Source organism: Alligator mississippiensis, chromosome 2 (genome assembly GCF_030867095.1).
Source record: "Alligator mississippiensis isolate rAllMis1 chromosome 2, rAllMis1, whole genome shotgun sequence".
Classification (NCBI taxonomy): domain Eukaryota; kingdom Metazoa; phylum Chordata; order Crocodylia; family Alligatoridae; genus Alligator; species Alligator mississippiensis.
Genome location: NC_081825.1, coordinates 27287048 through 27310137, shown reverse-complemented (window position 1 = coordinate 27310137; position 23090 = coordinate 27287048). Strand labels below are relative to the sequence as shown.

Genomic DNA, 23090 nt, shown 5'->3' with positions numbered 1-23090 from the left:
CAGTATGGCATTCCCCCTAGTGGGACCATGCACCTCCTGTGTCAGGTGGAGGTCCTGTACACAGGTTAGAAACCTGCGTGAGTGATGGGACCTTGCTGTCTGCGTCTCCCAGCAGATGTCCGGGTAGTTTAGGTCCCCCATGACTACCGCCTCTTTAGCTTTTATGGTCTCCGAGAGTTGCCTCAGGAGCCCCGCATCTATTTCTTCCCCTTGGTGTGGGGGTCTGTAGCAGACCCCTACCACCAAATCCCTTTCTCCTTGCCCCCATGTAGCCTAACCCACAATCCTTCTACTTCCTCAACCTCGGATTCTGTCTTGACGAGGGTTGATGTATATTGCTCACTGACATAAAGTGCAACCCCCCCCCCCCCTTTCTTCCCCGACCTGTCCTTTCTATACAATCTATAGCCCTCAATATGTACCGCCCAGTCATGGGATGAATCCCACCAGGTCTCTGTTAGCCCCACTAAGTCATAGGTGTTTAGTGCAAGCAGGAGCGCTTAGGCACCTCCAGGGTTAGGAGTGGGGAATTTTGGATCTGGGCATCTAGGGCATTTTTACATGCGTTTCTGATGTGGTGCCGGGCTCTTTTAATTAACAAGCTATACTAATTAAAAATGCCCGCCCATGACGTGCATCAGTGATGCAGAGCATCCTCGCTCTCAGAAAACGGCAGTGGGGTTCTTTGAACTAAAGCATATTGAACGTGTTTTATTTCAAAGTGAGCTGCTGCCATTTTCTCAGCATGGAGACATGCTGCACCACTGATACACGTGGAGCTGCCAGAGCACGTCAATTTATATGATCCGGCAGACTCAATTAATTGAGTCGGATTCCCAGCACGTCAGAGCAAACTCCCTGCATGTGTGTAAGTGCCCCTAAAGTCTGTCTAAGAACTGTTTTAGGTGCCTTAGTCCCTTCTCAGGCACTGGCCTTCAGTCTCCAGGACTGGGTTTAGCTCAACTGCCATGTGTACTGCTGCAGGCCAAACACTGGTCACCCCGCATACAGCTGTGTAGTGCTTGTGCTTCAGAGCCAAGAGTGAAGCAGACTAGTTTATTTTCATGGGGAAAAAGATTGATAATTAGCTTCCTGAAAAGGGCCAATTACTTTACTCCCCCATTTTTGTGTAAATCTACTGCTTAGTAAGGGTCAGGATTCAAGGAGGGAAGTGCAAGGGAATGAACAGAGAGAGCTTGTTACCATGTAAACACCAGGGGACAATTAAGTTTCCTATGCAGGGCAAGGAAAAAGGTCTAAAACTGATTCATAAATATCAGTGAGAGCCAGGAACACAATACCATACAATCTTCAGATTAATTACAAAGAGGAGGGGTGTGCTGCAGCATGGACCATATGCATTTGCTATGTTGGATCCCTGCCAGAATATCAAGAAGATAGTAGAAAATAAACCCACAGTGCAGCGTCCCCTGGGATGTACAGAACATGCGACTGCAAGTTACTGTGGGCAGAGGAAAGAATGAAATCTAGCTCTTAATAAGCTTTAGATTTACACTCACACACACTGCAAGTATTTTTTAAAGTCTAATTCACTCTTTATGTATTTCCTTGGCCTCCACAGTGAAAATAAATGTGTTGAAAGTCAGGTTCTGGCCCTGATGCCATGGCAGAATGCAGCACAGTTCAGATTTTGACTCTTTCAGGAGAATGTGTACATTTAAAAACTGTGTATGTGTAATAGTTAAGGAGGTAGCTTAAGCCTTTTAATAAAAGACCTAAAATGTTTGCTAAGACCTATTTTAAAAATAATGGAAGCTAAATTGCTAAAAGGCCTGTCCAGCTGTTTGTGTAAATATTTAGGAATAATAATTTATATCTAAGGGAAGGGGAAGCTATATTGGTCTGTGGTTTCTGGGCTGTTTGGATCATCGTTCTCTACAGAACAATGTGAACAAAGAAAATCAGTCAGCATTTTGCACTGCAAATTTTCAATATTAGAACTGAGCTAAAAATGCCAAAAATATGTGCTCTGTAGAACTATTCAAATATTGAATGAATCTGTCAAACAATTGCATTGTGCTGGCATAAAATATGTACAGAAAGCATATTTCAAAGCTGCATGTAGCAATATTTCCGGAAATCAATATTTAAATTCTCACCTTCAAAGGGTCAGTTTGGAGGTGCCAGTACCATCCACCCAACCAGGGAACAGAAATAAAATGATTTGACACATCTGACCACATCTGGCTGCAGGCCAGAATGCCCCACCTTGGGTTAGAGGCAGGAAAATGGGCACTAGGACCCTTCTGCTGCTGCTACTTGTGTCCCCCCATGGCACAAAGAGAGTGCTTGCAGGAAGTATTCATTCCCACAAAGCCACACATCTTTGGGCTGGATCCAGAGGTTCTGCAAGCCAGATCTGGCCCATGGGCCAATAGGTTACTGACCCCTGGCTTAGTGCATACTGCATTTGTAAAGATGTTAGCCAAATAATTACGAATAGTCAATGAGACTGAAGAAGTCGAGTAGAAAGGGAGGCTGAAGTACTGAGTGCATTATTCATTACAAATTATATGTTCAATTTCCCAAATGATTAATAAGAATACTCTCTTTGTCCTGCATTACTCACCTAGCTCGTGACTCCAGACTTGCAAAGAATTAAGCTCAGGAATACTCATATGCCTTTAGTTATGCACAAGCCTAAATACCCAATTCAGAAAATAAGAGCATCTTTATGTTCCCCCATCTGAACAAACAATGATATCGACCTGTTCTGTAAAGTGCTTTAAGATTCACTGATAAACAGCAATACAAAACACAAGCAGTATTATAGTGTTCCTATTCAGCAAAATAGTTAACTACATTTCTATCTTTAAGTATGTGCTTAGAGTTCAGTTTGTGTTTAGGTGCGCTGCAGTTTCAGGGCTCTATTCAGTTCTGTATTTCAGTCCAAACAATAGAGAGATTATAATCTAGCTGTGGTACCTTTAAATAAATATATGTGCAATATAATACATAAGGAAAGAAACCACACACAGGTTTGAGGCTTTCGATATAACGAAGTATACAAGGGGCTCTAGGGTAAAATCAAGGTTCAGAACCACAATGAAATATACTCCCCATGGGGCCAGTCTCAGATGCTGGTAATGTTTTGCAATGAAGGAAGAAAGAGGATGCACATCCCCAACCTAGAATTTGCCTTGCTGATCACAGCTTTTTTTTTCCAGGCTCTCTATTGTCAGTTGTAATTGCAGCATTTTTCAATCAGCAGTGTGAAAGGTAATGATTTATTTTGACACTGCTGGCAGTCCTACCTCCTCACCACAATGATTTACTACTGTGACTGCTGAGCTGCAGAAACCACTATCTTGTGAGTTCTTTTTAAGCTCATTCAATTATCTTTCTAAACATGAATACTGTTCAGCTAGAGAGAGAGTATCTCATTTATTTGGGAGGGAATGTTACCAAAATGTGTAAACCTCACGTCTGAGTCAGAAAAGCTCGACATGCATCAAGATGTTTTACATTTTTCTTTACAAATAAGCCATAAATACAAACAATAGAAGAGGATAGGGCACTTATTAATAGACGTGGAGAATGTAGGCAAGAATATAACACAAGAGAGATAGGCAAGGACACATTTTTTTTAAATTACAAGGGTATATGACGTAGTCATCTAAAAAACTCTATGGGCCTTGTTTCAGCAAAGCACTTAAACATGTGGGTCACACCTTATATCAACTCTATTCATAGGGTTACTGAATGATTACCACTGCAGCATGTGCTGTAGAGTCTTAAGAAGAACTGGGAGGAGCAAAGTAACTTGGTTTCACAAGGGATTTCAATATTCTGACTTTTAGTTTCATTTCCATGTGGAATGAAAACAAAACATTTGTGAAAGCTGTGTAAGAAAGAATGGGCCTGGAATCCGAGAGAGCCCATATGGTGAGGATGCCCAGAGCTATGGATCCTATAAGCAGAACTGTAAATTGAAATGTTGACACCCTGGGCATTGCAGGTGGTGGGGAGGGTAGAGAAGAGTGAGGGACGATTGCCTCCATGTGCAGGGGCTGCCACAGTTGTGCCAGATAAGGTGCAATGGATACCCCCGCCGAATTGGCACCCAGGACTGATGTCCTGCTTGTCTCCCTTACTCCAACCTCCAACTTATGCTACTGCCCTGGAAGCTATGAGAGGCTAGGTTGCCGAGATGCCAGAAGTCTGGGTTTCCCAGCTGCCTAGCACGTGTCCTGCCAAGGAAGAAGCATGCAGGTTTGTGAGGAAAACCTGTGCGATTTCCATGGGAATGCCATAAACATCTTCACCATCTCTGTAAAATGTTTCGATTTCAGTGATTCAGCAAACCCTGTTGAAAAATATCTTGCTGGAACTTTTCCAAGTCACTGTGGGTAGGTATCTCTGGAGAAGGTGTTACAGATTGTTACAAGCCATGACTATAAGGAAACAGGTGACTTCCTAGATACTATAACAAGTGATCATTTATTAAAACTACTGTTAATGTATTTTAACCCTATATACACTATTATGAAAAAACCTGATCACTTTATGAATAATCCATCCCTGTTTAGCATGTGCTTAAAGTTAAATATAGGCTGAAGTGCTTTGATGAACCAGGGCCACAAACCCAACTCAAAATACATGGCATTTTGATCATCTTGGCCACTTGCCTGCTATGCCATATTTTGCTTGTTCTCTCTTCATCTACCTTTGCCTCTCTCACAGCTGTGAAGTTTTAGGGGCAGGGTGTTGTGTTATTTGTCGGTTAAGCAGAGGAGCCATAGTCAGATGTCAGAAACAGGGTCAACTTTATGAATACAAAAAAACTAATGGAGAGGGATATAATTGGGAGACAACTCTATTACACAGCTACTTGGAACCCTGCTGCTAACCCACAGCTATCTCTACCCAAAAATCATGGTAACATTAGACTAGACCAGGGCTAACATTAGACCAGGGCTAACATTAGATTAGGCCAGGGCTGTTTAAGTTCTGAGTGCCTGGGGGGGCAGCATGGGGCAGGGGCCACATGGCCTACTCCCACTGTGCTGCACCATTCCCCTGCTTCACAGTGCTGCATGCCTCCCCTGACCCTGACACGCTGCACCAGCATCCCAGGTCCCCCAAATCACCTAGCCACAGGATCTCTCACCCTATAAGCCACCCCACCCCACCCCAACTCCAGGGTCTTGAACAGGCAGTTGAAGCTGAAAAAGGTAGGGCAAACCCAGATAGACTGATAGCAGCAGGAAAGTTTTGGGAGGGAAACAGTGCCCAGACTTGGAGGCTGCGACTGCAGTTTAACCCCTACCTTCAGTCCTTGAGCAGCTAGTTGGATAGCCCTGGTTTAGCCAAAACCTCTTAAAGGGCAAATATAATTACAGACATGCCTCTTGTGTAAAGTGGATAATAATATGGGGCTTACATCTTGAGGCCAACTTTTGGCCACTACCACAGTAGACAGCACAGGACAGAAATTCCATAACCTCCATAGGTCATCTATTGAAGTGCTTAAGTATCTTGACAATAAGAAACCTGCTTGCTCTAATTCTGCATGTACCAGATGCCAGGAAAATATTGTATTTAAATGGCTTCAATCCAACAACACCCCTCTCATGAAAGTACCCAAAATTGAAAATGGTGCTGGACATGCCTTGGGCACATGATATTCTTCAGCATATGGAGGACATGGAGCAAGAACAGGTAATCAGGGTTTATTTTCACAACCTGGTCTATAGCACTATCTGAGAAAACATAGACATGGTCTCAGAGTGAGGAGTGTGTCAGAGCCCTACATAACCTCTGCTTTAGGCAAAATGAGAAAAACAAATATTCCAGACACGAGTCTGCACAGAGAAAATTATCAAGAGGCTGTGTATACGAGGCTTTTCCTGGGATGCCAAAAAACAAGATGCATATGAGCTTTTCCCTCGGAACTACAAGGAACAAGGAAGGAAGAGAAAGAAGCCCCCTGCAACAGCTGGGAGGTAAAAAGCAGCAAGATCCTGAGGAAATGCTACAATTAAGGAAGAAAAAGAAAAGTCTAAAATGATATCAGAGCAATATTGGCATTGTATCAGCATTAACATAAAAACTAAATACACTTTTCATACCATAGCTGTGGACTAGCTCCACTGAAGTCAGTGCACTTATGGTGTAGTCAAGAGGAGAATTTGACCCAAAATATTTATCTTCCACTCCTCACCAAGACATCAGTGGTATTTCAATCACAGCAATGCAATGCTGTCTGCAAAAAAGGGTTTTAGGTCAGGGTGTGACACAGAATCAGCACCAAGCAGTGCTGATTTTACAGCAATTCCATTTTCTCAGCACTAAGCTTTCCATTTCTTCACAGCAGAGCTCCCTGCTGGATATGATACAGCACCTACTATGTACAGAAATCTACTTTCAGGTGCTTTGCATGGTTTTCCTCGTGATTTCTGCTAATCACAGCCAGACTCCTCCTGCTTAATCTAGCAGCAAAGCAGCTTAGTCTGTGACATCACAGCAATTCTCATGGCACCAGAAGGATAGGCCACAAACTCAGCATCATTCACTGCAGGAGGTAGGGCTTTCTGCTGCAAGAGACAGCAGCTCTCACCCAGACACTACTATTGTCTGCATTGTAGCAGGAAATACATAAAGCTTATGGAGTCTGAGAAACCCATGTTTTTTGCACATATATCCTTTATTAAAACTTTGGCTCATCCCTCTGCAGCTCTTTTAAAGTATGGAAATATATTGTCTTGTATCAACAAATAATAAAATGCCTGGTAGAGCTGAGAAAAGGCCCCTATTAGGAATGGAAACTCAGATCTAGCCCTGAATTTTGCTAAGAGTCCCTACAGTTCTAAAAGCTTGGTTCACCAGCCAACCCAGAGTTATTCTGAACCCATATTCAAGTGTTATGGTTCATCCATATATAGGACAGTTGAAAATTACTAGTTTTCCTCCTAGCCCTCTTGTGCTCTGAGCTTTAGGTAACTGCCTTTTAGAAGCATTATACAAGAGAATATGGATATAGATTCTCAGTCTGGACAGAGATTGCTGAAAAATAGGATGTCGACATAAATTATAATGCTGTTCCCTGCCATGAAATGCATCAATTGATTATGATCCTGGCCAGTTAATTTACCATGTCCAATGAAAATAATACGACTGTAAATCATTGTGAAGTGACACACATTTTGTCTACTTTATTCATTCTAATTATATCACAACCACACATGCACTTCCCTTTTATGAAGCCACACCCATACTCTGTAACAGGGATGCCAAATTCATATATAAAATAAAGAGGGTTAAAACTATGGAAAGAATATGCCTATGCCATTCCAGGCAAAAGAAAAATCTAGGGAAATTGTAAAATGCTTATTTTAATAAAATAATAGTTCCTAAAAGAATAGCACATCTTTGTTTTTACCTTTGTTCCATGAGTGGCACTCATCCTGAAGCCTTATGTCTCCTGGTACCAATTGAGCCAATCATGCCTTTTTAATTAACTACAATTGCATTAGCTGGATGACAACAATATCAGCAAAACAAAACTAAATCAAGCCAGCACAGTGAAAGTGTGTCCAGGCACCACTTCATTCTTGGATTTAGTCTTTAACTCTTGTTCAAACTGCAACCACTATTAATTGATAAAGGCTTTTGAACTCTACCACCCAGAAGGTCTAGGCCTTAAAGGTGAAGAAACCACCTTCAGAGACAATTTTTCCCTTATGTAATTCTATTGACTAGAGTGGAATTAAGCCAGCAACAAATTTGACTCACCAGAGTTCTCAAAGCTCCACAACTGATAATGAGAGTTTGCACCCAAACCTAGGGTAGCACATGGGTTTGGAGAGGACTATGCATCTTGCTCCAAGGAGCCATCAGACATGGTCTCTTATGTTCCAAATCCACCTGTATTTCTATATGCTGTTCATAAAGATGTGCTATGTAAAAGATGCTGGGCTTAATGCGATAAAACTGAAGGTGTTAAGCTATGCTGGCATACTGAATCATTTCTGAGTGAGTACACCCCGCTGCTAGGCCTTATAAAATGCCCTAGAGTGTGTGAGAAGACATTGCTCTGTTTGAAAGAGAAGGTTTAAAAGCCATAGGCTGATACTTGTATTCTCTTTGACTAACAGAATCCCAGCAACAAAACATCCTGAATGGATGGTATGGAGGATTTCAAAGGCCACTTTCCACTGAAAGGCAATAAAAGTAAGATGCCCAATGTTCCTTTATGCCTTTGAAAAATCTCCCCCTGGAAAGTTAATTCCTTTATACACAATTCACAGATGAGCTTTTTAATGGAAGCAGTCAGATCCATAACCAGACAAATTACAAAATATTTAAGCTATTTTGGTTTTAGCAAAGCACTGACAAAAAAAGGAGTGTTTTTTAAAAGAAAGTTAGAGGCAAAAGTAGAACCATCTCCTTCCCAAGCATGTGTGTGAAAAGTCCTTCTCAAAAGGGTAAAAGAAAGTCTCTACATGGGATTCCATACAGCTCTGTTTGAAAAGGTCTGTTCTTAATCAGCTTTCTTCCCTCTTCAGAATCCTCATGCCCAGGTTAATCTCTATAGGAAATATTTCCATAGCTAGTGCACAAACTGAATCAACAAAGGGTTGTAAATCATTCTCCTTGAGGCATCATTTCTGATAGCATACTAATGGAGTCCCCTGCCCAAAAGCTTTTAAGTTTATTCTCCTAACAAATGTATTCCTATACACAGTAATTCATTTATGAAAGATTCTGTGGAATATAGCCACATCTTAAATTGGTGCAAAGCCAATCTGTTTATTCATGTTTGTTCAATTAAAGATCTGATACTCATTTTTTCTGCTTTGGAGGCCTACCTTTCTATTAATCTACCAATTTCATTCCTTTCTCATAGAGACTAAAAAAAAAGGTTATTCTGTACAAGCAAAACACATGGGGATTTCTTCAAAATAGATACCATGTTTTATTGTTTTTCAAATATCAATACCGCAGGCATACTACACCCCATATTCTGGCAGAACAGCACTCATTGAGAGTTTCATTTGAGTAAGGACTGGGGAATGCAGCATCAAAGCTGTTCCATTGGGTGTCGTTATATTTACCTCCTTGGTGACACTTTTCTATTACACCAATTGCAATTGAATTTTCCAAATCTCAGCAGGCTAGTCCCAGGAGTGATAAACACAGGGGGATAAAATAGCTGTCATCCAGCAGAGCCAGTTCATGTAATCAAAGAGCAGTTGTATTAAAACTATAGGGAAGCCCTCATCAGGTCAGAAGGACAAATTTGATCTGGGGTTAGTAGGTACATCTCAGTAGAGTCTGAATTTGGCTCTCTGCAAGGGTTGAGTGGAAAGAGCATTCCAGCAAAGATGTTAGGCACAAGAGAAAATAAACTAAAGCAAATGTTTCTGGATATTATGCTATCATCTTCTTCTCTGATTAATAAATCAGGATCAGCCTTAACTACACTGCTTTTTCAATGTCAAATTACTTGAGGATTTATTTATCCCTTTAAATATAACCTTGTGCTGGGGACAGTGTGAAACCATTCCAACCCAGAAGAAGCATGCCCTGCGCTATATCTTGTGAAGTGTGACACACTCAGTTAGCGACCTGTCCTCAGTAAAGGCATATGGACTGGTGAGGAGGGGAGAGGGCAAGTCTTACCTCCCAGACTCTCTGTACATTCCCTTTGTCCTGTATGTGGCTCTTAAGCAAGCCACAGAGAGGATGGGTTAGGATGGTATATGGTTACCAACTTCACTAACTCTGCTTCCCCTCTGAGGAAAAGATTTTACTTAAATTTGGGGCCTGATCCAACTTCCTCCCCCCACAAAATCAGTGAAGAGGCCTGTTAACTTCTGTGCATACACAAACAAGCCCTTGTGCTACAACTCCCACTACAAACAGGACATCTCCTACGATCCTAGGTAACATCTTGTCAGGCTAATACACAGGAAGGCTCAGTTGCAACAACTGGAGTAACAGAGGGCACATCTACATGTGGACATTTATACACTGAAAACTACTGCACAGTACAGGTTCATGTCTATACATGCATGCCTGTACTGCGCAATAACTATGGTGACTTACACAGACTTGGGCATAAACACTTTATTGGTTACTACACAGTAACATACATGTAGAAGCCTTACTACACAGGAACACGGTGTGTGTGGACTGACTTGGGACTAAAGTTAGTCCCGAATCAGTCCACACACAGCATTACTGCACTTTAATGGCTGCACCTGTAGATGCCAGCCTAAAAAACGCTGGCTTAAAAACCACAGTAAATTACTGTGCAGTAAATTCACATGTATACGTGCCCAGAGGATGCTAGGGGTGCTAGTCCTTGTTAAAGTTTTTTTCCCTACCTGCTACCAGCATCTCCAGCTTCCCTGGAGTTTAGTTTGGGCCAGTTGAGTTTCACCAAAGCCCTGATATCACTTGGATCCTTGCACTTAATATATACACACTAACTAGCTCCAGCAGAAAGGTTAGCATAGCCCTGGCCTGGGTTCTTTTAACACTTGCATCGTTTAGCCCTGAACCAGCATGAGAGCAATGATGTGTGAATTGCTAATGTCTGTCAGTGAAGACAAAGCCTTGAATCTCAGGAAGAGATTGTTCTTGGCAGCCCAGAGAATTAGATATCAAGTTAAGTATTCCCATACTGTTGCTGTCTTAGCCCACAAGCTCCCTTTAGCAGTTTTACAAATGCCAAATAGAAGGGGAAGGACGTAAGACCTGGGGAAAGTGTACACATTTGAAAGTTTACCCATCCTGACCCCCAGTGATCCAATTGAGAGGATTGTGACCCCAGCAGGAATAATCCATTATTATCTCTTACCTGGATTACTGTAATGTGTCCCTCTCTGGCCTCTCTGCTTCTCAACTCTACACATTTCAAACAATGAACACACTACAGATAAATTTATCTTCTTCCCCTTTTTCATATTCCCCTTCCTGTCTCCTTTTTCACTGAGTTCAAACCCCCCTCTTCACTTTCAAGGTTTCACAGTGCTACCCACCTAAACCTTACCTTGCCTCCTACTACACACCTGTAGATTACTCTCTGCCAGGTCCAGCTGAGTCCTAAGTCTCTTCATTTTCTTTTCTCCTCAAGCCTTTCTGGGTCATATTTCCAGCTGGCATTCTCTCCTCCCAAAAGAACCACTTTCCGCTTCTAGGTTTCCTTGACTTCTGCAGGTTCCTCCTTAATACTCACTTCCTATGGCTACCACTCCACCACTCAACATCCTTGCCCTTAGGCTTGTCCTCAATTGAACTCACAATGCAACAGTTAAAAATATAACTAGTAAACTATGTGCCATACTCTTTTAAATATTGAAAGTGCAAAGTCATTTGTACCGGGACCTAGTCTTCTTGCATGCCTGGAAAATACCAAGCTCTATAGAAATACAAGATAAAACTACAAATAGGGGGTTTCAATGCTTCATAGCATCGGGGCAGTGTCCCAGATTCCCCAGCATATTTGAAGATTCATTCTACATGGTATGGGACAGTGGGAATCAACCTCTTTGGTAGGCATGCTACAAATTAACCACTCCGCACTCTCCCCAAGAGCCACTCCAGTCCCTTTCCTCTGCCTGATCTGTTCTGCAGTCTGCTCCCATCCCTGTGCTCCCTGCCTGTCCTGTTGCACTGCTTTCTGCTTCTTTCCCTGTGCCCCCTGCTTGATATACTGCCTTTTTTCTGCTTGCCACCCTATCTCCTGATGCTGTGCTGTCTGTCCCCTCCCCAGTCTGCCATGTGCTACACACAGCGACTGCCCATTGCCACTCATTCCACAGGTTATCCAACCCTGGTATAGGTATAGACTTTGGTATGTATAAACACAAGTTTAAAGGTGATGGGTAAGGGAATGTACACAGGAGATCAAAGACCATGCTAAATGAGCCCTGCCTAATACCCAGAAATGGCCTAGGAAGGTCACGCAAAAGTTGTCTGTCTTAGTTTCATGCTGTGCATTGTGCATCAACTTTTTCTTGAACACCTTCCATTCTGTCTACCTCCCCTGCCCATTCTTTACTCTTCACTCAAGAGCAAATGAGGGAGCTCATCAAAGCCTTGATACTTACTGTCACCATGCAGATGAATATGTGAAGTACTTATGTTTATGTAGATCAGCTCATAGCCTCTGCTCACGCTGAGCACACTTGGGGCACAACACCCTTACATTCCCTACAGTACACCATGGAGAATTTTAGTCATTTTTTATAGAACCCATAGAAATCTACTAGGCACTTCAAAGACATAGAAAGAGCAATTTCCTTGCTCAAAAATTCTCACAAGCAAAAGGGCTGGATTTTGTCATAAGGGTACTGCAGTAGAGCACTTAAGAGACACTGATAGAAATGATATTTGTCAGGCGATCGGCTCCCTGAAAGTGCTCTACAGACATGCAGTGACACACGTCCATTTAAAAATGGCTGATCATGCAACAAATTAACCCTCATCTAATAAGGGATCAAATGAAGGTGCTCCAAAGTAAATGAAGGTGCCTTAGGAAACTTCTGTAATCCCTGTGTGCGATGGGGACTGGGCTTGTGCTGTCTGCAGGAAGGGAGGAGGGAGAAAGGAGGGGGAGGGAGGCACATGGATTGGAGCTCCCCTGCCTCACAGCCCCCCCTGCACCCCGTCCTTCAGTTCAGGCCAGGCAAATCCCAGCCTGCAGCTCCCCCTCCATCTCCTCCTTCTCCCCTCCCCTCTGCAGACAGCACAAGCCCAGGCACAATCACACACAGGGACACAGGGATTGACAGAGGTTCCCTAAGGCGCTCTACATTAGACAGCACTGGGGGGAGGGGGGGAAGAGAGGCTGCATCAGGCCAGCCCCAATTGCAGGACAGGTAGTCAGGCTCAATCCTCCCCTAATAGATGGACATCTGTTGGGTTGGGGATCACTCTAACTTATGGCACTATATGCAAAGTGCCATGAGTTAGAGAGGAAACCTGCATGTCTATCAGTGTGCAAGGTGTCTCAAAGGCACAACTTTGACCTCTGCTCCAAACTTTTGCTGCTTCAACTTGGCACAGCAATAAATGGGTGCATGGTCATTCAAGCTGAGGCAGTCAGATATGATGCTAATCACATCCTATCAGAGAAATATGTATGTCTTTCCCACTCTAGCCCAGTGGGCTCCCTAGACATGGATGAGCCTTTTTGACCCTCCTACATGAAGCCTTTCACTGATATACCACACCAAGCTGAGATGATGAACAGGAAGCAGACAGAGAAGAAGGATAACTGTGTGGTTCTGGAGTTCAGGCAGATGACCACCTTTGTGATTCATTTCAGTATGTCTTTATAAAGCATATTAAAAGTAAGGAACAGATTTATAAAAAAGAGATACATATTAGATAGTGAATCCTTTTCACACACTTGTGGGCACTGCAAAGGAGGTGAAGTTCCAGTGGTTTAAAATGAGCAAAGTCTTGACAGAAGAGACCAGTTAGAGCAGCAGAACTGGCTTAGAGACACTTGGGAGAGAAATTAATGAAGGCAGACATAAAAACTGGAACCACTGATGGTGTGCAGGACTCAGGAAGCAATACAATACACTGAATATTGCCCATTTCAACCACCCTACCAGAAGATGGCAAACAACAGAGTGAAGTCATCTGACTTTCCTTGTACACCCAAAAAAGTTCTACAGACTTCAATAGGAGGTTGTGATACAGAAGGAATGGAAGATAAGCATGTTGGAAAGAAGTATTGACACTCCAGAGCAAAAACTTTGGTATATAAGGTTGAGGGCCAACTCATGCTGAAAACCAATTGACTGCAAAGAGAACAACAGCTAGCAACAGGTCTAAAAGACCAGGGGGAGACGGTTAAGACATACCCAAAAGGATGATTTGATTTGATTTCTGTATCACACTTTTACAATGATTTCACGCATATTTAATAAGACCCATAGAGGCTTGAAGCTGCAATGGACTTTTACCAATTGTTTCCTTCCAGGAACTCACTATGCTACATTTGCTGCTAAGGGCTGTACTACAGGTTGTTTAAGGATAAAAAACATTTATTGTTTGGATGGGAGCACTTTTGGAGCAGAAGTGTTCAGTAAGCAATATCCAGCACTAAGTAAACTGCTTAATTTGCTTTTTCTGAAGACAGAAAAAAATTTAAAATTAAAATAAAGAGGTAGATTAAATGTGGGACAATGTTATTGTTTTTCACCTTTGATTTGGTCATGGAAGAAAAAAATCACAGTAGGATTAATTAATATTCATTAGGAAAGGCTTTAGCACATTCTGTTTCTCATGCCAGCTCTTCTTTTCCTCTTGTCAGCACAAATTAGGAAAAAGTGAGAACTGAAGACATTAAAATGCACTGTAAATGTAGGGGCAAACAATTTCATGCTTCTGGTTTCTTTTTTTGCTCAAAACTGAGTAATGTCTAACTGCAGCCAGGCACCCTTTTACATAGTATTGTCACTGCAGAGGAAATGTAAGGCTCCAACCATCAGCTTCTACCTGTGCCATGACAGTGGGTCACAACCTTGTCAGACTCAAGGCACCCCTTGGAAAAAAACCAGCTCTTAGCTTTCACTCTTTTTTTGAGTGCGGAAGAATAATGGACTAATTCTTCTCTTGCAAAAAAAACCCTCTGAAAGACCACAATGGGTGAGCATGGTTTTCACACTATGGCTTCCTATTTGAGATCTCTGGATTCATCTTGTGAATCGTGTGTAGGTGTTTACCCCCCTAACAATGCTCATCTTGTGTGGCAGCACCCCGAGACACCCTTAAAAGGATCTGGTAGTGTCCTGGTTTAAAAATCACAGTGGCAAGTACTGTACACTCAGTGCCATAGCAAGTGGGGGGAGGCCAGCAGAGCGACCGCCCCAGGCACAAAAGCGAAGGGGTGCCAACAGGCGCGGCCCAGCCAGGTTGGGATATGGGCAGAAACACGAGAGCTCATTTGGGGGGTGCAGGGATGGAGGTGGCTCCTGCTGCTGTGTGCACTCCAGGGCAAGCGGGGAGGGAGGAGCGTGTGCCCCCCAGATCTGTGCATGGGGTGAGGGTGGGCTGCTGCTGTGGGCTTTGCCCCACGTGCCAAACTTCCTTGCCATGGTACTGAGTACGCTTTCCCAGGGCACAGCCAGGCCCACAGAGAAAAATGGTAGATGGAAAACAGGCAGAGGGTCAGTGAGGGGGAGCCCAGTGTCCTACAGCAAACTGATGACAGGGGCCCTTGCTGGCCAGTCCCTCCCACCTCTCTCAGCATCAGGGAGGCTGTACCACACCAGTGAGCAGGCAGGCATTAAAGGCCTGGGGATAGCTCCCAGGGTGGCCAGGGACCAGAATGGTTTAGCAGAACCTCAAAGCCCCCGGGGAAGAGCTGAAGGGCCTGCCCGTGTCCAGCCCTGACCGAACAAGGTCTGGCTGAGGTGTCAGGCCCCGCCCTGAAGCTGCCATGTCTTCACCCCGCCGAGTCCTCAGCCCCCGCAATGAGCGCTGCGCGGCCCCCGCGAGCCGGCCCCCCACCCACCCCGCGCACAGCCCCGCCCCGCGCCGCGCCCGGGAGCCGCCGGCCACGCGGGAGGCGCGGGTCAGACTCCCGCGTCCGAGGCGGCCTCCTTGTCAGAGGCGCCAAGTGGCCGAGACCCCCAGGGCCACCCCCCGCCCTCGTGTGCAGCTCTGCCTCAGCCCCGCACTGGCAGCACCGCGAGCCCGCGGGTCGCAGCTGCAACCGGGAGAGACCCCGGGGGCCGCAGCCTTTGCAGCGCTCGGGCTTCCCGCCCTGTTTCCAGCACGGGCTGGGGCTGGCTCTGGCATCATGGCGCTCTTTGATCCCCCGCCCCCTCTTTCAATGCCCCTCGGCTGCGTGCCCCGCCACGTGCCCTGCTCGGTGCACAGGTGCCGGCGCCCCGCTGCGCCGCGCGGCCCGGCCCGGCCCGGCCCGGCCGTCCCCTCCCTCCTTTGTTCTGGCTCGCAGCAGCCGCCGCCCCTCGCCCTCCTCCACCTTCCCCACCCGCCCAGCGCACGGGTCAGCTCCGGCCCAGCCCCCGCCCCCGGCCCCGCCGGGCCAAGGGAGCAACACATCCGCTCATCTCAGCGCTTCAGCCCTGCCGCCTCCCCCCGCGGCCAGGATGATTTCCAGCCCCGCGGTCACACGCCCAGGGGCCGGGCCGGGCCGGGCCGGGCGGGCAGAGGGAGATTTGCACACGCCTGCCGGAGCGCGGGGTCCGCCTCGGTGCAGCCGCCCGTGTCCTGCCCTCGCCCAGCCGCCATCACCGCCCCTCTCCTCCCCGGGAGACAGCCTGAGCTCGGGGCTCTGCCCAGCCCGACCCCAGCGAGCCTCCGCCCCTCGGCCCGCTAACAAAGGCTGCCGGCTTACCGTGATGTGGGGGATGCTCTTCTTGCCCTGGTAAGACATGCTAGCTCCTACGAGCCCCGCAAACCCCACGACCGAGAGCCGCCGGGAAGGGAAGGGATGGAGCGCCCTTGAATGGAGCCTGCGGTTCCCCGCCGGGAGGAAGGAGCCTCGGCAAAGCGAGCACCTTTTTTTTTCCCGGCTGCAATAAAACAGGGACGCGCCTCCCGGGGGAGCGGGCGAGAGCTCCGTCTACAGGCAGCAGCAGCGCCCTCCCGGCTGCAGAGCGGAGCGGGATTCGCTCGGCTCAACCCAGGAAGCGCTTCCTTTTCCTCGCGCCCCCTCCCACCCCTTCCCAGCCCATCAATCCATCTGTGGCCTCCAATACGAGACTGGAAGATGCCGTGTGTCGTGTCCCCCCCCCAATCCCTCTTTGCTCCCAAACTGTAGCCACAAGCGCTGGAAACGGGAGATCACTGGGCCCAAGTCCAGCGCCCGCTTGCCCTGGATGCCGCGGACAAAGCCGCCCCCGCGGCGGTCACAGGCCAGTGTCACCCCCCGTGCGGCTCTCGGGCACTTCGGGGGACGCAGCAAATCAGTGCTTGAAGCCTCCGTCTGCACCTGATCGCAGCCCACAAAGGAGCCGCACGAAGGCGGCGGTGCAACCCGGAGCCTGCGGCGCAGCGCCCAAACGCAGCCCTGCTGGGAGCCTGGGGAGGAAAAGGAGCTGCGGCTCCGGGCAAAGGGCACAAAGGCGACTTGAAGACACGTCGTCCCCCTCCCACCAGTGCTCCGCGGTGTGTGCCGGGGGAGGGGACTCGCAGCTCGTCTCCCCCAGCCCATTGTCACCTCCTGCCCCCCCCCCAGCAGCTGCCCTCGGCGGGGCACAGGCGCAGGGATGAATGCGCCGCGGCCGGGCAGCGGAGAGCAGATGTGCCTCTGCGGGCTGCACCGCCGCGCGGGGCATGAGTCACCGGTGCAGGGAGGGTCGGAGCAGCGACAGAGACTGATGGATGGGGAGGGGGAAGGGCGGACCGCACTGCAGCTGCTCGCCTGGGCTTCAGCCACTGCAGGAGGCAGCCCCCGGCCGGCGGGGAGACACGCACACGCATGCACACACATACATACACACGCACACACTGCACCTACAGAGCACGAGGCCCTCGGGACTCTGTTCTGCACCTGCTTCGTGCTCGGAACAAAGGAGAAGTGGAAAGAAAAGGGGTAGGGCATTAAGGCTAGGGAAAAGCCGGGGGGGGGGGGGTGACAAGGGACAGGCTGATGTTTGTCGTGTGGATGTGTGGAGTTGTGTACACACACATATACGGAGGAAGTGGGGGTGCAAGGCCCACTGGTCCACAGAGAAAAGGGAAGTATAGCTCCATTTCCCGGGAAAGCCAAGCTCTGCCTGGCGGGATGCGGAGCTGCCTCATTTTATGTCCCCGCTTTCCGTGATGAAATGCGGTAAGAGGCTGGCCCAGGCTCCCCCTCTCGGAGCTGCACTGCTGCCCAGCCCCGTGTGCGGCTCCCTCCTCCGGGGGAAGCAGCCGGAGCTCGTGCCTGCCCCGGGACATGCCCAGGGAGCAATCGCTCCCCTGCGGCAGGTCGGGGCCGGGCCAGGAGCCGGCGCTGCGGACTCGAGGACAATGATCGCTGCGCGGAAAAGCCCCGAGCGCGGGGTGGGCACCCGCCCCCGCCCGGGCACCACGAGGGCAGGAGGCGCCAGGTCGAGCGACACCAACTTCCAGCCAGAGGATCCCGATCACATGGCCGGGGGTGGGGAGCGGGTAACTCATCGGGAGACCGGAAAAGAGAAAGTGCAGGGGATCCTCCGCGCACAGCCCGCAGCACACGCTGGATGGCTCCCTCCCACCACGCGTGCGGCTGCGGGGCATGCGTGTCAGTGGGTCTGTGCCGGGCAGCGAGGCTCTGCTAGAGCAGCCAGCCCAACTCTGCCCGCACAGGCCTGATCCGGCCCCTGGAGGAGCCCCTACGCCCCTTGCACCCCGGGGGCCGTAGGCGGGGTCCAGCTGCCGCTCGGCTCCGGTCGGACAAGAGGGCAGCGCCGGGGGCGGCGATCGCTGCCCGGCTGCCCCGTCCCTGCCGGCAGGCGGCCCGGCTGTGGCGGGCAGTGATGCGGGCGCAGACGCGCTGCCGCAGCGCTGGCGCCGCGTGCGCAGGAGCCGCCGCTGCCGCAGCTGGAGCCAAAGCCTCCCGCCGCCGCGAGGCGCGAATGACCGCCGGTGGGAGCTGGAGCCATGAATGATTCCCCCCTCCTCTTCCTCCCCGCAGCGGCTCCGCGCTGATCCCCCACCCCCATCCTCTGCTTCCTACCTTCCCATTGTCCTGGCCCTGCAGCAGCTCCTTGCCCAGCGGGAACCTGATCTCCACGCCCGGGGTCTTGTCGTCGCGGTCCCCGGGAGAGCTGATCACGGAGCCCGAGACCTCGCTGACATCGCTGGCGGTCTCGCTGTAATTGTCCCCGCCATCCAGCATGTCGTGGCGGCTGCCGCTGCGCGGGGTCCGCGAGCCCTTCTTGCCCACGCTGTAGGCGTCGAAGTCGATGGTTTTGTTCTCGTAGGCGCCCTCCACCGCGGCGAACATGCCGCCGTACTTCTGCCGCGGGGTCTGCGCCGTGGTGCCCGGCCGCGCCAGGTACACGGGCAGGTCGTCCTCCTTGTTCCACGTCCTCTTCCTCTCGGCCATGCTCAGGGCACCCGCCGCTGCCGGACCATGCAAGCGCGGCGGCGGGGCCGGGCTCTCCCCCGTCCTTCGCACTCCTCTCCCTCCCGCTCCCCCCCCAAAAAATATCCACGGGGGGCTCAGAAGAGCCGCGGGAGGATCAAGTACAAAGAGCAGCCCCCGGCGGAGAGGACGCCGCTCTTCCTGCCCCGCGAGCTGGCCGCGCACGGGCGCAGGCTTCCCCCAGCCCGAGGGGGCGGGCACGGCCGGCAGCGCCTCCACCCGCCCCCGCAGGGCGCTCGGGGCAGCCCCCACGCGCGGGTCGCGGCTGCCGCAGGGCGGGGGCGGCTGCGGGAGACACGGCAGCACTCAAGCCGCGCTGCGCAGCCCGCCCGTCCCCGCCAGCAGCCGGGACGCGGGCCGAGCCACCGCGCCTGCCCGCCCACGCCGGGGAGGTGGCACCAGGCGGCTGTCCCCGCCCCCGGCCGCGCCGCCGCCGCCCCGCCTCCAGCCGCCTCAGAGCGCCCGCGCGCCCGCCCGCGGGGAGCTGTCCCTTCAGCACCCGCCGCTCCAGCGAAGGGGCCGGGCACGGGAGGCCGCGGAGACTTTGCCCGCAGGATTTCTTAGGGCGACGTGGTTGGTTGGACCAACTGGGTCGCTGGGATAAAGCTCGAGGAGCTTTCCTCTGCCAGGCGCTCTCCCGCGGGCGCTGAAGAGAGCGGCGGCACCCTAAGAAATCCTTGCCTCAGAGGTTGAACACAGGGCACCTGTTTATCCCGGGACAAAGACGTGGATCCTGGGATCCTACGGACCTACACAGCTCACTGGCCCACTTGAAGTACCTGTGAAGAAACACTTGGCCCTGGGAAAATAAAGGCAATTTGCAGTTAATTGTAAACCATGATCCCGGCCGGTTTTGCTGAGTCAAAACTGGGACAATCAGCCCCACGTTACACTAGTCCTCTGTTTTCAGTTAGAGGTCGCATCCAGCAATGTGCACTTGCAGTGGTACACATTATCACGGGGCACAGCCCTGAGTTGGTGCTTGGTTGCAGGACAGATTGACCCCCACCGGGCAAACTGCCCTTGCCCAGCTCCTTCTGACCCTCCAGCCAGGAAGAGCCGGAGGCTGTGGCCAGCATTGGTGCTGGTCCCAGCAGTCTTACCTGGTGACCTGGAGCAGCAGGGACACAGATCCAGCAGCACGGGGGCCTGGCAAGCAGCATGGACAGCCCAGCCCCCATGTGTGCTGGCACATGCTTGTTGTATGTGTGCATTATACCACTTTTATTTTCAGGTTTGTTGGGGGGGGGGGGGTGTTACCAGGAAATCCTGGTACCAAATTTTGGCCCTGCATTTTAACATTCACTACTTGTGGTTTGTAGCGCCACAAAGGGTTGTGATGCTGCAAGCCACATGTGTCTGCACATTTGGGTTTGGCCAGAGGCTAGGAACAGACAACCGGTTTGATTTTCATCTGAGCATTTTGTGCTGCCTTAGGTCTACACCATACTAGCACATGGTCTTTCATCAGCCCCATGGGACGCCCGTGCCCGCTACAGGGCCGGGAAGTCCGGGTGAGGGTGATCCCCTGCCCTCCATTAAAGCTGACTTCGTGAAGGAACATCTTGAGAAGCTGGATACCTTCAAGTCAGCCGGCCCTGATAATCTTCACCCCAGGGTACTCAAGGAGCTGGCAAGCAACATAGCCCAGCCGCTAGCACGGATCTTTGAAAACTCTTGGTGCTCTGGTGTAGTGCCCGAAGACTGGAAGAAGGCCAATGTGGTGCGTATCTTCAAGAAAGAGAGGAAAGTGGATCCGGCTAACTATAGGCCCATCAGCCTGACTTCTATCCCGGGGAAGATCTTAGAAAAGTTTATTAAGGAGGCCATCCTTAATGGACTGGCCGACGCCAACATCTTAAGGGATAGCCAGCACGGGTTTGTTGCGGGTAGGTCTTGCTTGACCAATCTCATTTCCTTCTACAACCAGGTGACCTATCACCTGGACAAGGCAGATGAGATTGATGTCATATATCTTGACTTCAAAAAAGCCTTCGATCTGGTGTCCCATGATCGTCTCTTGGAGAAACTGGCCAATTGTCGCCTTGGGTCCTCCACAATCCACTGGCTGGAAAATTGGCTCCGGGGTCGGACCCAGAGGGTAGTAATTGATGGAAGTCACTCATCGTGGTGTCCTGTGACCAGTGGGGTCCCCCAGGGCTCTGTCCTTGGACCCATACTGTTCAACATCTTCATTAATGATGTGGACACTGGAGTCAGAAGCGGACTGGCCAAGTTCGCAAATGACACCAAACTTTGGGGCAAAGCATCCACACCAGAAGACAGGCGGGTGATCCAGGCTGACCTGGACAGGCTCAATAAGTGGGCGGACAAGAATCTGATGGTGTTCAACGCCGATAAATGCAAGGTTCTCCACCTTGGGAAAAAAACCCCGCAGCATCCTTATAGGCTTGGCAGTGCTGTGTTGGCTAGCACTATGGAAGAAAGAGACTTGGGGGTCATCATTGACCACAAGATGAACATGAGCCTGCAATGCGATGCTGCAGCTAGTAAAGCGACCAAAACGCTGGCTTGCATCCATAGATGCTTCTCAAGCAAATTCTGGGACGTCATTCTCCCCCTGTACTCGGCCTTAGTGAGGCCGCAGCTGGAGTACTGTGTCCAGTTTTGGGCTCCACAATTCAAAAAGGATGTGGAGAAGCTTGAGAGAATCCAGAGAAGAGCCACGCGCATGATCAGAGGTCAGGGAAGCAGACCCTACGATGACAGGCTGAGAGCCCTGGGGCTCTTTAGCCTGGAAAAGCGCAGGCTCAGGGGTGATTTGATGGCCACCTACAAGTTTATCAGGGGTGACCACCAGTATCTGGGGGAACGTTTGTTCACCAGAGCGCCCCAAGGGATGACGAGGTCGAATGGTCACAAACTACTACAAGATCGTTTCAGGCTGGACATAAGGAAGAATTTCTTCACTGTCCGAGCCCCCAAGGTCTGGAACAGCCTGCCACCGGAGGTTGTTCAAGCGCCTTCATTGAACACCTTCAAGATGAAACTGGATGCTTATCTTGCTGGGATCCTATGACCCCAGCTGACTTCCTGCCCTTTGGGCGGGGGGCTGGACTCGATGATCTTCTGAGGTCCCTTCCAGCCCTAATGTCTATGAAATCAATGAAAATACACACAGCCAAACTCAATGTCCCTCTTTAAGTACCTGTGAATTATCCAATTAACACCCTGCTTCTGAAAAATCATAGCTAATTTGATTGAATTGTCATTTAAGCCTAGGGTGTAAGCAGCTGGACTACGCCTGTTTTATTTACATATAGAACTTTCTACAAGTTTTTGCTCCATTTGCTACTTGTCACTACTGTGTCTACTTTTGTTCCAGAAACCAAAAGGAAGGGTACTGTGCTACCAGAAATCTTGCCTAAGTCTATCCCAACCATGCAGTTTGGCCAATAAAAGATATTGCCCAAAAATTCTGCTCAGATGTGTCAGGGGTGTACTTGGTAGCCATGTTGGTCTGAGACAAAAAGACATACAAAAAACTAGAACTCTTGGTTCCAAAATAAAAGGTATCATTTTGGAACCAAGAGTTCTAGTTTTTTGTATGTCTCAGATGTGTGTGCACGCACACATACATACAACACACACTCCAATTATTTACAGATTTATATAACAACCATACATACATCCCAGTGCACTCTTATACCAAGAATTAATTAAATTTTGCCTAATGCTATATTCTAATAAAGATTTAAAAAAAAACCCTGACAATAGAAAAAATACAAATCAATGAAAATGATTTATAGATTTGTAAGTTTGGAAAAGGGTCTGAAAAGGTCACTGAGTTAACTCCCTGCACATTCCAGTGCCTTGTCCCTAAATCATCCCAGGCAGATTATTTTTTAAACTATATTTCTATAAATACATATAGTTGTATATATACAGCATCTAGTATAAACTTTTCATCACACACCTTAAACCACATTAAGAAACCTCGCACCTGTTGCAATAAATGCACCCACTTCCCTGCACACCCACCCACTGCCCTTTCCCT

The 23090-nt window shown here is 49.1% G+C and overlaps 1 protein-coding gene across 3 annotated transcripts in view; it reads right to left on the bottom strand.

Moving 5' to 3' along the window:
• Window positions 1-19366, bottom strand: part of CRMP1 (collapsin response mediator protein 1) — a 76421-nt gene extending 57055 nt beyond the window's left edge. Inside the window, exon 1 of one of the 3 annotated variants that reach the window (XM_019479514.2) lies at window positions 18662-19366. In XM_019479514.2, coding sequence (XP_019335059.1) covers window positions 18662-19033 — 372 coding nt within the window. In that variant the 5' untranslated portion in view covers window positions 19034-19366. Of the gene's footprint in view, window positions 1-16351; window positions 16590-18661 lie in introns of those variants that run through there. The other 2 variants (XM_019479509.2, XM_014607619.3) reach the window with 2 other exon arrangements.
• Window positions 19367-23090: the final 3724 nt, after the last annotated feature.